At 36.0% G+C, this 14,984-nt stretch overlaps 2 protein-coding genes across 2 annotated transcripts; both read right to left on the reverse strand.

Moving 5' to 3' along the window:
- Positions 1 to 1,075: 1,075 nt before the first annotated feature.
- On the reverse strand, positions 1,076 to 2,349 carry LOC130975673 (uncharacterized). The gene is made up of 3 exons (XM_057900430.1): positions 2,293 to 2,349; positions 1,649 to 1,795; positions 1,076 to 1,582 (listed from the first exon to the last, which is right to left on the reverse strand). Exons 1-3 carry the CDS (start codon positions 2,347 to 2,349, stop codon positions 1,076 to 1,078), a joined length of 711 nt encoding a protein of 236 aa, XP_057756413.1.
- A 5,648-nt stretch (positions 2,350 to 7,997) lies between these two features.
- LOC130944939 (diacylglycerol O-acyltransferase 2D) lies at positions 7,998 to 11,726 on the reverse strand. The gene is made up of 9 exons (XM_057873544.1): positions 11,342 to 11,726; positions 10,873 to 10,947; positions 10,657 to 10,742; positions 9,909 to 10,015; positions 9,667 to 9,822; positions 9,109 to 9,195; positions 8,869 to 8,966; positions 8,619 to 8,706; positions 7,998 to 8,362 (listed from the first exon to the last, which is right to left on the reverse strand). Exons 1-9 carry the CDS (start codon positions 11,545 to 11,547, stop codon positions 8,261 to 8,263), a joined length of 1,005 nt encoding a protein of 334 aa, XP_057729527.1. The 5' UTR covers positions 11,548 to 11,726; the 3' UTR covers positions 7,998 to 8,260.
- Positions 11,727 to 14,984: the final 3,258 nt, after the last annotated feature.

Genomic DNA, 14,984 nt, shown 5'->3' on the forward strand with positions numbered 1-14,984 from the left:
CGCAGAAAATGCTGGGGGCGATTTCTAGGCCCCATTTTGGCACTCAAGTAAGGCGCAGCTTTTTGCCAAGTTAGGCGCAGATCCGATGAAGCCAAGTGGTCCCTACGTTACAAGGCCTGGATTATTTAATTGATTCTGATTCAAATTTGAATTTAAAAATAGGAAAAGATATTATCTTAATTTTAGATATTAGATTTTAAATTAATTAGGATTAGTTATAAAAAGGAGAAACTTTTCTTCTTTATAGTGATTCCAGGGGGATTCCATTAGGAAATTCTATACCAATTTATATTCCGCATTCCATGAGCAACTAAACCTCCACTGTTAAGGTTAGGAGCTCTGTCTATTGTATGGATTGATACTATTATTTTTCTGTTTTAATTCTTGTTTTGATTTATATTTCAATAATTATTTTTGTTCGTATTTTATGAATTTGGGTGGAACGGAAGTATGACCCATGTTCTAATTGAGTTCTTGTATAACTTGGAAAAGCTCTTTACTTGAACAACAGCTCGAAAACATATTATCCTGAATTTCTAATTGTTTGTATTTAACGGGATATGTGACATATAATCCTTTTTTTTTGGACAATTAGGATTCTTGTGGCATATAAACTAGAATTTGATCATCACCATCTAATTGGAATTAATTTACCAAGGAATTGGCAGTTGATGAATTTTAGAGGAGACTAGAAAGGTCTAAGAAATTAGGGTCTAGTCATAAATAGTTTGCCATGAATTAAATCTTGCATGATTAAAATAGTTAATAAGAAAAGTCAATCAGGAAAATAGATAATTCCGAAGCCTTAACTGTTTTCTCCCATATTTTATTTTCAACTTAATTACTTGCGTGCCTGCCTTCTGATATTTGGAAGTCACTTTTTAAACCTTTTGAACATCTCAAAACCATTTTCTGCTTACCTAACTAAGTAAATCATTTAACCATTGTTGCTTAGTCCATAAATTCTCGTGGGATCGACCCTCACTCACCTGAGGTATTACTTGGTACGACCCGGTGCACTTGCCGGTTAGTTTGTGGGTTATAAATCCCGCACCAGTGCGCCAGCTTGTTTCCCTCACGAGGCATCCAGGTAAAACCACAATTTGACATTTTTCTTTGGATTGTTCTGATGTCCTGGATTATTGGATCTACCTCCCAAATTGTACTTCTTGTTTTGAGAGTTTGAACTAGTAATTGATTGTTCAATGGTAGCTTTTTGAATTCCTAGGTTGTTGGCCAGAATTATAGCTTCTCTAATCGCTTGTGCTTCTGCTGACAGTGTTGATCGAGCTATGATTTTGTTAACTATTCCTCCTAGCATGTTCCCTTGGTAGTCTCTGATCACTGCAGCTGTTGCACCTGTTTTGGTTTCGTCTGAGAAGGCCGCATCTGTATTCAACTTGAGCCAGTCCTGTGGTGGAGGTCTCCATTTAACAGGTACTTTGCTTCTTATGCTTGGTTCCATTACTTTGTTGTTGAATTCCTCTGTATGGCTACTATACTTTTGTTCTAGTTTTCTTTCTTGGTTAATAACTAGTTCTGGGTTAGGTTCTATGTAGTTGTAAACTTGCATATTTTTTGCCTTCCATATTGACCACAAAATGATGCAAATTTTGCTCTAATTTTGAGTCTATTATGCTCTATCTACCGTCTTACCATTCTTGTACATCTGCTGGAGCCAGTCTCCTATTGATTTTACGTTCTCCTTCAAGGGGATGCATTGTGGCTGAGAACTAAACCACACCGCTCTTGTCCAGTCGCATAAAAGCAGGGCATGTTCGCTGGTCTCTTCTTCCTGTAAGCAAATTGTGCAAATATTAGAATTCGTAAGCTTTTTTTTTTTTCAATAAGTTTGCCCTTACTGGTATTATATTATGTGTAGCCTTCCAAATAAACATTTTAATTTTCTGTGGAACCTTCATATTCCATATCCCTTGCCATAGTTCCTCCATTGAGTTGCTTGTCAAGGGGTTGTCTTTGAATTTTTTTCTTTCTCTTCTTGTTTTGCCGCATAATACCCTATTTTTGTTGAATATGCTCCATCTTTTCTGTACGGCCAAATAAACTTATTTGAATCTGAGGTTTTGCTAATTGGAGTCTGAACTATCATGTTTCCCACAGTTAGGAAAAAACTCATTCGAATTTTTGCTTTGTCACATGATCTAGAGTTGGTGATAAACTCTTCCACTTTTTGGTTGTCATTGCATCCTTTTTTGAGAGGTTTGTTGATACCATGAATTTAATTGTCATCCCACACTCTAACTTTGCTTCCTTTACCTAAGCTCTATTTACCTTTATTTTCCAATAGATCTCTTCCCTGCAATATGCTATTCCACATCCAAGATCCATTTCGGTGCTTATGCGCTTCCCAAAATTTGCAATTTGAAAAATATATGGTTTTAAGTATTTGCATCCAAATGGCTTCCGAATTTTTTATTATTCTCCATGCTTGTTTCACCAACTGAGCAATATTTTGATGATAAAATTACCTGAACCCCAAGTCTCCCTCTTTTTTGCTCTTACATAATTTTGGCAAGCTTTCCAATGCACTCCTCTTTCTTTTCCTTGGTTCCTCCACCAGAACTTCGCCACTTTAGCATTCAATTTATTGCAGAACGATTTTGAAAATATAAGAATGATCATGGCGTTGGTTGGTATCGCTTGTATAACTGCTTTGATTAGGACCTCCTTTCCAACTTGGTTTAGAAGACTTTCCTTCCACCCCTGAATCTTTTCTTCCACTTTCTCCATTATCCATTATAAGGACTTGCTTTTTGCTCTTCCCCATTGTGTTGGGAGCCCTAAATATTTACTTGGGTTGTCCCAGGATGGAATGTTCAAGATTTCTTCTATATTGACTCTAGTTTGTATTGGAATTTGGTTGCCAAAGGTTATTCCTGATTTTTTCAAGTTGATCACTTAGCCAAGGTGTATAGGTCAATGATTTGAATCAATTGGTAAATCTCATCCTCTTTAACTCCTGAAAAGATGATGCAACCATTAGCAAACAATAAATGTATTATGGTTGGTGCATTAGGTGCTAATTTAATTCTTGAAATCTATTTTTTATTTAAAGCATTATTCATCAAGATTGTGAAAACCTCAGATGCAATAATGAAAAGATAAGGGAAAAGAAGGTCTCCCTGTCTTAATCCTCTTTGTGGAACTATTTCTTTTGATAAAGTGCCATTAATCTTGAACTTGTATGTCACACTTTTGATGCATTCTATGGCGAGCTTGATTCACTTTTGGTGAAATCCAAGCCTCTTGAGGACCTCTTCTATGAATCTCCACTCCATCCTATCGTATGCTTTGTTCATGTCAAGCTTGATGGATAAGTCTTGAGAGGCTTCTTTTCCTTTGGATAGGGGACAATCTTGTCCATGATCCCTCTCAACCTGGCCACTATCACCTTGGCTATAATTGTAGATGTAGTTCCAACAGCTTATGGGCCTCAGCTGGTTCAATGTCTTTGCTTGTTTGGTCTTTGGAATAAGTACTATCTGAGTTTCATCAATTTTCTTAGAGAGGTAGCCCTTATCGAAAAATTCTTAACCACTGCACAAACATCTTTCTGAATGATATTCCAATGCTTTTGGTAGAATTGACTACTTAGACCATCCAAACCTGGTGCTCTGGCCATTCATATTGAACGCTGCAATTTTGATTTCCTCCTCTGAGACTTCTTCCAGTAGCTTTTCATTCATTTCCTCCATTATTCTTTTGGGAATAGCCTTGGTGGAATCGGTCATATTAGTGCAACCATTAGAGGTAAAAAACTTGGTGTAGTGGTCCTCTATGAGCCTTATAACCTCCTTTTGATCTTGCGTCCATCTCCCCTCGGCATTTCTCAATCTTTCAATATGATTCTTGTCTCTCCTCTGTAAGGAAGTGGCGTGAAAGAAGGTTGTGTTTCGATCTCCCCATTTGAGCCATTTGACCTTTGTTCTTTGAGCCCAATACTTCTCTCCCTGTTTCCACAGTTTTTTGATTTTTTGTTTGGTCTCCTCGATTAGTCGTTGCTGTCTCTAATTGTGGGAAAGATTTTGAAGGTGTTGAATCTTGAGTTGCCATTTCATAATTTCCTTGTCCGCTCTCTTAAAGCATATCTTATTCCATTCCTTGAGTTCTTTAATACATTTGCTTCTTTTATTTACGAATGTGCTCCAATATCCTCCTTCTTGGTCTTCGGTTTTCCATCCTTTTGATACCACTTCTTTACATTCCTCCTTGTCATCCCAGTACGCCTCATATTTGAATTGCCTTGGAACATTCCTGTTTGGTTTCAGGTTGAAAATAAGAGGACAGTGGTCTGACGTAATTTCCGTTAAGGCCGTGAGGCTAGCATTGCTAAAGGCTTGCCTCCATTTTCAATTCACCATAGCTCTATCAAGTTGCTCTCTAGTCACAAGCCCCTCTCTCGGGTTGCTAAACCAGGTGAATTTGTTACCCTTCAATTCTAAATCCATGAGATTCTTTTTATTCACCAAATTCTTGAATACTTCTATTTGGATGCATGGCTTGGGGTGTTTACCTACCTTCTCTTCTTGACAAAGGATGTCATTAAAGTCACCTATGAGACATCTTGGTTCCTCCTCCAAGTCATTTGATTCCACCAATGCTTGCCATGTCTTCCTTCTCTGTTTTAAAACAGAATTGCCATAGATAAATCCATATTTCCAATCTGGGTTGTTGTAGCTTTTAATATTTGCAATGATGTAGTTTTGGCACCAAGAGTAAATAGAAACATTGATATTTTCATTCCATAGTAGACATAGACCGCCGGACAAGCTCCGGAGTTCTACACAAAAGCTATTTTTAAACTGCAACTTTCTAGCATATTTCTTTACATTTTCTTCTCTACATAATAGTAAACTATGGTTGGCTTGTGCTTTTTGCACAAATTCTTTAATTCAGAAGTCGTCGGGGCTATCACCATGCCTCGATAGTTCCAACTTAGGACAATCATGGCTGGGGTGGGGGCATGTTTAGGCCCGCCTCCTCAGCCTCGAGTGTTGGTTCTTGCTCTTCCATGTCCATATTGTTGTCATGTTCAGCCGCTTCTATCGTGCTTCGCTTGCTATTTCTTGACTCTTGATCTTCATTACACTTGAATTCAGCGAGAATTTTGGTGTCTGTAACTTCCCTTTTCCTCTTGATCTTCAGATTGTGTTGCATTCCTATGCTTAGAATCTCCTCCCAAATTTTTGGATCCTTGTTAACTTGGTTGCTAGCTTTCGATTCTTCATTCTCTTCGTCCGAAGCCAGCTCCACATAGTAAGTTTCTCCCTCCTGATTCTTGTGTACTTGCTTCTTCTTCTGGTTTTTCTTCATTTCCCAATTGTCTGCCTCTTCTCTCATGGCCCATTTGAGGCTAATATTTTTGTATGCTCTTTCCGTCTTTGGCTCTTCTATACGTTTTGTTTCTGCTTCCTTACCCATCTTCCATTGGCTTGTTTGGGTATTGAGTGGATTCCTAGATTGGCAGATAAGGTCTTGGTGGCCTACTTTGAAGCTTGAATAAGGTGATTGGAGATCTGATGGGTTTTTTGGATAATTAGTGCTGTTTATGTTTGGGCCTAGTTCATCGACATTATTGTTTTCTTCATTCTGCTGAACCTGCATCTCATACCTCCTTATTTTTTATGCCCACGTTGGATTGGGTTGCATCCAATTAGAAGGCTCAACTTGGTCTCTTTCTTGATTTGGATGCATGATTACTTTCTCTGCCCCTTTCTTCTTACTGGAAGCTTCTTCTTCTCTCATGATGCCTTTTCCTTTTACTCTTTGCAGATTGTGAATGACTGATTCGAGGAGATTGAGTAGGCTCGCTTCACGGTACTCTGTGTCTCTTTCTTGTGGCAGTCGGCTAACTTCTCTCAGGTCAAACATATTGTCACTACCTTTTTCTTCAGTTTTTTGTTCTTTGCTTTCTCCTGATTGGGTCTCTATTCCTACCGTTTCTTTTATCCGCTGGATATTGTAGTTGTTTTCAGAGCTTTGGCTATTTCCTTCTTCGCCTCCCCGCGACTGACTTCCACGCGCTTCGTCGTTCTCTCTGAGGTGTTGTTCCCAGTCTTCTTCTTCCTCCTTTGTTGTGTACAGTGGTCTAGCTCTATCCACTGCTAATCTTGCTTCATATTTCGGCTTGGTGGTATCCCAGCATGCCATAGCTACCGGTTTGTCACAGTTCTTCTTCTCGTGGCCTATAACACCGCATTTAAAGCAATAGCTATCCATCAATCTCTCGTACCGGAAGCTTATCCAGGTTTTGGGATTGTCTCCTCTATTCATCCAGAAACCGGTTTGGAGGGGTTGAGTGATGTTGATCGCTACTCTGATTCTTAGGAAGTTCCTCTGTAAGGTTCCCTCCTTAATGGGGTTTTCAACCTCTCCAACAATTCCAATCATGTTGCCAATACACTTTGCTGTTTCAGCATTCAACTTCTCTATCGGTAACCCATGCACTTGAATCCAGAACTCCATGAAATCATGGCTAACGTCCAGTATTGCCTCTCCATACAGCCACCTCTGCAAATTCATCAGGTACCCTTTGACGTTCCACGGATCATTTTTTATGATCATATTCCCTGTGCGTCTGTCTTTAAAGCTTACAAGAACTTTATTCCTTCCTACCTCCGATATAGAAATGTGCTTGGGATTGCCCCACATTTCCATTAACGAGTTCTTGATAGTTTTGTACTTCATCTTTCTGTCGGTGATCATTTTCCCGATCAGGGTTAACACAATCATCTTGGAAGCCTGGACTTGTTTAATTATTAAGGGTGATGGTGGTGCCTTCTATTGGTTCGGTACCCATGTTTAGTATGGTCATATTGGTTAAAGACTGATAGGGGAGGAGCTGGAGTGTAGGAGTTGGGAGAGTGTCGGTGTGAACAGGTATCAGACTGAAAAGGATACAATGGTAGGAAGATGGTTAGAATGATTTGGGAAATTTTGGTTGCAATACCACTAAGTTAATTGCACGGTGAGCGTGCCTAAATATCATGGTTGTGGAAAGAAGGTTGAGAATGAAATCTTGGCTTGAGCTAAGATCAAGGAGATAGAACCTTGAGTTCTAATTTGTCTCTCCTGTTGTGAGTTCCATCCCTGCTGATAAGAGAAAAAAGTGTGAGCTAGTTTTGTGAAGTGGGTTTGGGTTATGTTCCTAAGGTCTCTAAAGAATCTGAGAGAGACAAATACTATGTTCAAGGGCTATAGTCACTGCTTCCACTGATGAAATTGGAAAAGCCATGGCACTTGAATTGCCATCAAAGGGCTCACTAAACCTTCTCTTAATTGGTAGAAACCCTTTAAAACTTGATGCCACATAACTACCGGAAAAAGAAAACTTGAGGCCACATCAGAGGATATAAAGGGATATAATAATAATGAGGAGGATGATGATTAGATTCATTTTATATGGCAATTTACGCTTCAATAATAATGTATATTGCTTAAAAACATATTTTAATTTTAATGCACCGTAACGTAAAATATTTTATATAGTCGTACAATTATATTCGCTCTTTTAAATGACTATTTATACAATTAATATGAAAAGAGTAATTCTTTTTGCTGAAATAACATTACGTAATTAAATACACTAATAAAATTACTTTAAATGTATCAAAATTAAATTCAAAAAATATTATCCAAACATTTCTCATCAGCTTAATTTTTTTTTCATGGGCTCAATTTTTCATTTTCCTTTTAGCTTGGTATACTATGTTGTTGTTGGGCAATATTTCTCTCTATCTGATGCCCGTAGCAAGGTTGGCACAACCATCGATAGGTATTAGCCCATAACAAACCCCACCAAACAATAACAAAAGAACCCAAAATAAGTTCAATATAACCTTTATCTATGGTTGATACTTGATAATCATAAAATAAATAATTAGTAATTACAACTGTGTGCCAAAATAAATAATCCACTACACCACAAGCTCCTCGCCAATGAGAGAGAAGAGGAATAATAAATAATACACAAACAATAAAAATAAGAAACCTCCACTTAAGTTTAATAATTACTACACTCAACACCTTCCTTATTTGAAAATATGCGTCAGATTAAGTTTGTTATTTACAATAGATAAGAGAAGCGTTATTCTTAAAACAAGGAAGGGTGCCATGTACAATATCAATATATAAAATAAGGAATGCACATGTAATCCTTCAACCAAGAAGAATGTCAAAGTGTAATAAGCATAAACTCTAAGAAAGATTGGTGTAATTCCCCAGAATATTGGACTAATCATCAGACAATTCTCAACTCAAGGTTTGGATATCCAGCACGAGCTTTGTACCGTTCAAAAAGATCTTGAAGTGATGCAACAAACTGACTATGCACCGTAGCAACCTAATATGGAGAAAGATATCAAATTTACAAACAATATTAGAGATACCTCACATGCTTTACATTGAAATATAAGGTTTCATCAAAGGTTTGACTAAGGTTTTTCATGGAAGCTAGAATCTTTAGTGAGAGCATATCACAAGTCAATGTAATGAACATTTTGAAGATGAATAGGAACAATACTAAAGAGAGAAAAAATGCAGCATGGTATATATCCCAGGATAACTTAATGGATAAACACCGCATGATGGACATATACCTCTTCTGTTGTTGGTTCTGGATTTTTGTCAAGCTCAATCGGTCTACCCACAACAACATACATTGGATGCTTGAATGGTATTGGAGATCTAGAAGTTGAAGAGATGATTTGTGTTAAAAGATTAAACCAACTCAACTTCAAATATAAATTTAGTTACCCTGATTTTTCATGGAAGAAACATTGTCTAGTGAAAACATGGATAACGAAAATGTTGAGGATTAACAAATTGGGATGTAGAAGAAACACACACCCGAAAATTCCCCAAAAGTATATGGGGGTGAACTTGATAGCCCTTGCAAAATTCAGAATTAACTTCCCACCAGGTTTCCACCACTTATAGATATCTGACTATAGCAAACATTGCAGTAATGAAGGAAAATGAGAAATGGTAGTTAATGACAAACATAAATCAGTAAAACTAACATATAAGGATGTGAAACACTAAATAATTTTTAGTGTTGTAAAGCTGTTTTGGACAAGAAATAAGTACCTGTCCAAAACAGAAAACCGGAACAAGGGGTTGGCCCTTCTGCATGGCTATGCGGATAAATCCTTTTCTTGCCTTGAGATAGGCAGTCTACAGGGTAAAAATATCTTAATATCACTGACCCATTTAAAGTTTTTAACATAAATCATGCAATGACAATAATGATGCTCATCTTGAAAGACATTAAGACAATTTATTTCAAATCCTCTTCAGCCTGTCTTTAAAATCAGTAGAAAGGAGAAATACAGCACAAAACCAAATATCAAGAAAAAACCGCAAGATGTAGGCACTAAAAGGTCTAACTAACACAATGTACTCCTTAATTATATTTACAACTTTTTTAGGAATTTTTTGACTATACACTAATATAATCATACAAGGAAAACGTAGAATGCCAAGTTCCTAGTATGTCATGTTATAGGATAGTTGGCCTCAACCATTTACATAGCATTAGAAGCGAAATTTCCCATAACAATATAATACTAAACTTTGCATCAATCATAGCACTATAATTATCAAAAATAGAATAGAAATACTAAAAAGGAGTGAGATGGAACACACCTCAGTACCATGCTCCATGAGAAATGTTTCTTGCACTCCACCAGGTATTAAAATGCAACTGTAGCCATTATCCAAGAGGGAGAGGAAGTTTTTCTTTGTTGCTGGTGTAAGACCCAACCATGTCCATATGTGTCTCAAAAATGGTGTATAGAATACCTATGCATCAATTGAGAAAATTTTAATGTTACATACTTAAGAACCAATTACAAAGCAGAGTTGCAACTCTCAAGCGAAAGTCTTACCGCACTGCTAGCAAGAACCTTTATCTTTGGAAGAGGCATAAACCCTGTGTTGTCGGCAAGCGCAACAACACCAATTGGCAAAACCGAATGTGGTTCAAAACCAAAAACTGCACGAAGTGCATACTCATGTTACTATCAATAGCCAGCAATTGATAAAATACAATAAAAACAGGTACCATCACAATGGTTAACTAAACAACTGGACCCCATTTTTTTCACTTCAATACATTGTAAAATCCTTAAATTTGGGTCAGGCTATTGGCAGACTATGCACTGCCTGTTTTGACTCCATACTAACCATTATTTGTAGCTACAATTTCTTAAATTATTAATAATAAGTAGAAATTTTTTTTGTTAAAGTCAAACATCAATAAATAATAGTACTCCTATTCCAATTCCACTATTCACATTTATTCATGAAAATTTAAGAATACAAGTTCAAAAATCTCAGGTTAAGTTACACTTTTCAAACTTGTTGACATCATTCTCTGAGTCATTATATGGTAAATAATGGTAATTTCCAAACACCATTCATTTATAATACCAGTTTTCTTTATAACCCTTTTCTTCCTAAAACAAACCCACACAACAAACTTACAAGAAAACAAGTTTCTTTTTTTTACATTCCCATCAAACTTTCCAACATAAAAAGGAAAAAGATTGGAAATGAAAACAATAAGAATTCAACATAAAAGCATTAAATAAAAACATTCTTTAAAATGGAATCAATAGTAGTTTTGATTCAAACCATAAGCACGATTAGAATTGAAGGCCTTTATGTCTTCAACATGAAGCGTGATAGGAAAATAACTGCAAGCATTTTTGCATATGTACCTGAAAACCCATCCAATCATTATTTTATTTTATTTTGATTAAAAGAAAAGAAAGGAGAATATCACTGAAAAGAAGGGGAAAAAAAGGAGAAAGTCCAGCATCAAAAAACAAAAAGCTAAAAAGCCTCTACCTGGACAATTTTCGTCCGAATTTGCTCTTTTCATCAATTGGAATCACCATGAACACAAACAGCAAAGCAAAAACCCTGTCATGCATCGCAAAAATAAAAAATAAAAACATTTAACAAAAAATGAGAATTATAAAAAATAGCTTTGAAGAGGCAACAAAAAAAATGGTTAAAAAGAAATACTTATATTCATCTTTCAACAACATATCCAGACATGAAACTAATCTTTAGGGGAAAAAAATAAAAATAAAAATTAGACATCAATTGAGCTACTTAACTTGTTGCTTCAAGTGAAGGTCAATTTTAGTCCTCTAATGCAATGTAACATAGTCAAACACTAATAATAATTAAAAAAAAATACTAATTTGATCCTTAGAGCAATAAAGTTTATCCTTTCGGTATACAGATTAAATTTTTACTAACAACGACTATATATCATGTTTAGAAAATAAAATTAAAAAAAAAAACTCACAAGAGAGCTTTGGAGAGAGGTAGAAAGAGAAGAGCAAAGAGCATCAAAGCGCCGTTGAAGTGAATAGCTCCAAGCCACAACGCAAGCGCCAGCGTCATTTTGAAGCCCTTCGATTTCGAAGACGACTCCGGCGCGAACACTTCCGTGGACCTGAAGACCTTCTCCTCCGCCGGCGGCGCCGCCGTGACGTTCCCTCGGCCTTCCATGTTTGGATTCGGTGGCTGTTGAAGTTCCAATCGTCAATGCGAGTATGGTGTGCTTATGAAGGAAGCGGTGACAAAATTTCGCAGATTTTGGAGGGTAAATTTGTCATTTTGAGTTCGTCTCTCGGAGTTTCCGTCTACTTCTTTGGCAGTTGGCACTTCGCACATGCTTCCATTTTCTTTTCTTTTCTTTTTTTAAATTAAATCAAATTAAAATATGTAAACTATTTTTCCAGGTCAAGGTGGGGTGGTGGGCGTTAAGAAAAACGGATTGTATTTGCATTAATATATAAGTATATATTAGTTTAATTTTCATGCAAAGATACATGGAATGCAATTATAGTTATCTTTTGCATGATTATTTATGTGATTAATATAAAAAATAGTTATTTTTATTAATATAATATTAAATAATTAGATTTATAAAATAATTTTATATTAATAATATATTAAAATTAAATTATATATATATAAATATAAATATTTGCTTAAATATATTTTCATGAGTTACATACTATTATGTTTGGAATTATATATTAAGAATTTAATAGTATAAATAATTTGTTAGCTGACTTTAACAGGTGGTGTTTTGTTTTGGTTATTTTTTTTTTGCTTTTTACTTTACGTTTGTATTGAACTCTGTTGTTTTAAAAAAAAAAGAAAAAAAATTTAGTAGTATAAAATAATTTTATATATATTTTTAATTAGTTTTAATAAAAATAATTATTTTTTATATTAATAACATAAATGGTTAATTAAAAGAATAGATGTAGTTACACAATTATATAAAATATTTTACTTTGAGTGCATTAAAATTAAATTCTTATATTTAATATGTAAATAGCTAAAATAATTATATTTTTACTATAGCATGTAGATATAATATACTTGCTCTAATTCATTTGTATTAAGAATTTAAATTTGTTCTACTGTCAGCGTAAAGTAGTTTTATACGTACATCTAATTACGTACAACTATATTAACAAAAATAATTATTTTTTACATTAATTTACGTAAATAATTGTCCAAAAAAATAAATGTCATTGTTGAACGAGCCTAGCAGCGGAAACGACACAAATGTCCAACACAAGAATAATATGGAAGTACTCACAACACAATATGGCAGCAACTATAACAAGCAAATATAGCAAGTAAAGCAATAACAAGAACACACCGAGATTTTAACGTGGAAAACCCCCTCAACGTGAGAGGTAAAAACCACGGGTCGTCCAGACCAATGAAATAGCTCCACTATAATCAAATAAGGTACAAGAGAGTCTCAAACAAAGCACAAAAGCGTATATATAACCAGCCAAAACATCAAAGCACCAAAGCTCACAAATAAGAGGCAAGAAGATAAAATATACCCAAAAAAAATAGAGTTGCTGTCGAAGCCAATTTCTCCTTCTGCAGACATCCAATTAAAATCTCCACCGTCCAGAATGAAGAACAAGATGTGAAAAATCTACAGTTCAAATTTCACGTTGATCCAACGGTGAAAGAATGAGAAACTGCCGTTCCAATATTGCTGCTCTGTGTAAAAATGGGAAACCTAATTTCTCTCTTGCAAAGCCAATTTCTCTCAATGAAAATCTCCAATAAACATCTCCACCGACCAGAATGAATAACAAGATGATAGAAACACGCAGTTTAAATTTTAAGCTGATCCAACGGTGAACAACTGAGAAACTGCCATTTGAAATTTACTGCTTTGGGCAAAAACGGGAATTCTGTTTTTCCCTCTTCTCTCTCACTTGGTGGCTATTCTCTCTCTCTCAAAAAAACCTCAAAAAAACTGAATTAGGGTTGTGACACTAGGGTGCAAGAATACACCTACAAAATATTGGGCTTGGGCCTCACAAAGGAGAAAAAAAATCCAACAAATCTCCCCATTCTCGACTAGGTTGAGGCCCTCGCCATTCCGGCGATCAACATGTTTCAAACTTTTCTCTTGACAATGCTTTTGTCAACATATCAGCACCATTGTCATCAGTGTGAACTTTCTCAAGTTTCAACAACTTAGAATCTAACACATCCCGTATCCAGTGATACATAACATCAATATGTTTAGATCTTAGATGAAAAGTAGAATTCTTGGCAAGATGAATAGCACTTTGGCTATCACACAACAACACATAACAGTCTTGCTCGAAACCAAGTGCTACAAGAAACTTCTTCATCCACAACAACTCTTTACATGCTTCAGTTGCTGCAATAAACTCTGCCTCTGTAGTAGAAAGTGCAACGCACTTTTGTAGCCTTGACTGCCATGAAATAGCTCCCCCTGCAAACTTGACCAAATAACCTGAAGTAGACTTTCGAGAATTAATATCTCCTGCCATGTCTGCATCAGTAAAGCCAACTAGTAAAGGTTTCTCACCACCAAAACTCAAACTCAAGTTAGTTGTACCTTTGAGATATCTCATAATCCATTTAACAGCATTCCAATGTTCTTTACTTGGATTAGAGAGAAAACGACTCACTGTACCAACCGCATGAGCAATGTCTGGTCTAGTACACACCATAGCATACATCAAGCTTCCAATAGCTGAGGCATAAGGAATTTCATCCATTGCTTGTTTCTCCTCATCAGTGGTTAGACACTGCTTGGTATTCAACTTAAAATGAGGAGCAAAAGAACTAGCAACACATTTGGCATCATTCGTGCCAAACCTTTGAAGCACCTTCTTTATGTACTTTTCCTGTGACAAATAAAGCTTCTTGGAATCTCTATAATGAGTAATAATCATGCCCAAAATCTGTTTGGCAGGATCCAAGTCCTTTATAGCAAAGAACTTGCTTAACTGTTTCTTCAACTCATTAATCCTCAAAGCATTCTTGCCCACAATCAAAATATCATCCACATAAAGCAAAAGAATGATAAAAAAATCATCAGAAAATTTTTGCACAAATACACAATGATCTGAAGTTGTCTTACGGTAACCATGCTTCCCCATAACAGATTCAAACTTCTTGTACCACTGTCTTGGAGCTTGCTTCAACCCATAAAGACTCTTCTTAAGCTTGCACACAAAATCTTCCTTTCCTTTAACAACAAATTCCTCCGGTTGCTCCATGTAGATCTCCTTATCTAAATCACCATGAAGAAAAACTGTCTTCACATCCATTTGCTCAATCTCCAAATCAAGAGATGCTGCTAATCCAAGCACAGCGCGAATGGATGACATCCTCACAACAGGAGAAAATATCTCCTTATAATCAACACCTTTTCTCTGGCTAAAGCCTCTAACAACCAATCTAGCCTTATATCGAGGCTTAGAATTGTATTCTTCATTCTTGATTCTGAATACCCATTTGTTCTTCAAAACTCGCATACCCTTCGGTAGCTTCACCAACTCATAGGTATCATTCTCAAGCAAGGACTTCATTTCTTCTTGCATAGCTTCAAGCCATTGAGCTTTGCTTTCATCTTCAACGGC

The sequence above is a fragment of the Arachis stenosperma genome, chromosome 1, assembly GCF_014773155.1.
Source record: "Arachis stenosperma cultivar V10309 chromosome 1, arast.V10309.gnm1.PFL2, whole genome shotgun sequence".
NCBI lineage: Eukaryota > Viridiplantae > Streptophyta > Magnoliopsida > Fabales > Fabaceae > Arachis > Arachis stenosperma.

Coding starts and splice junctions, on each gene's coding strand:
- LOC130975673 (XM_057900430.1), bottom strand. CDS start 2,349: ATGGATCTTGGATGTGGAATAGCATATTGCAGGGAAGAGATCTATTGG. Junction 1,796..2,292: donor AGATCTATTGGAAAATAAAG/GTAAATAGAGCT, acceptor ATTTGCTTACAG/GAAGAAGAGACCAGCGAACA. Junction 1,583..1,648: donor TGTACAAGAATGGTAAGACG/GTAGATAGAGCA, acceptor TCAATATGGAAG/GCAAAAAATATGCAAGTTTA.
- LOC130944939 (XM_057873544.1), bottom strand. CDS start 11,547: ATGGAAGGCCGAGGGAACGTCACGGCGGCGCCGCCGGCGGAGGAGAAG. Junction 9,823..9,908: donor AGGTTCTTGCTAGCAGTGCG/GTAAGACTTTCG, acceptor ATTGATGCATAG/GTATTCTATACACCATTTTT. Junction 8,363..8,618: donor CAGAACCAACAACAGAAGAG/GTATATGTCCAT, acceptor TCTCCATATTAG/GTTGCTACGGTGCATAGTCA.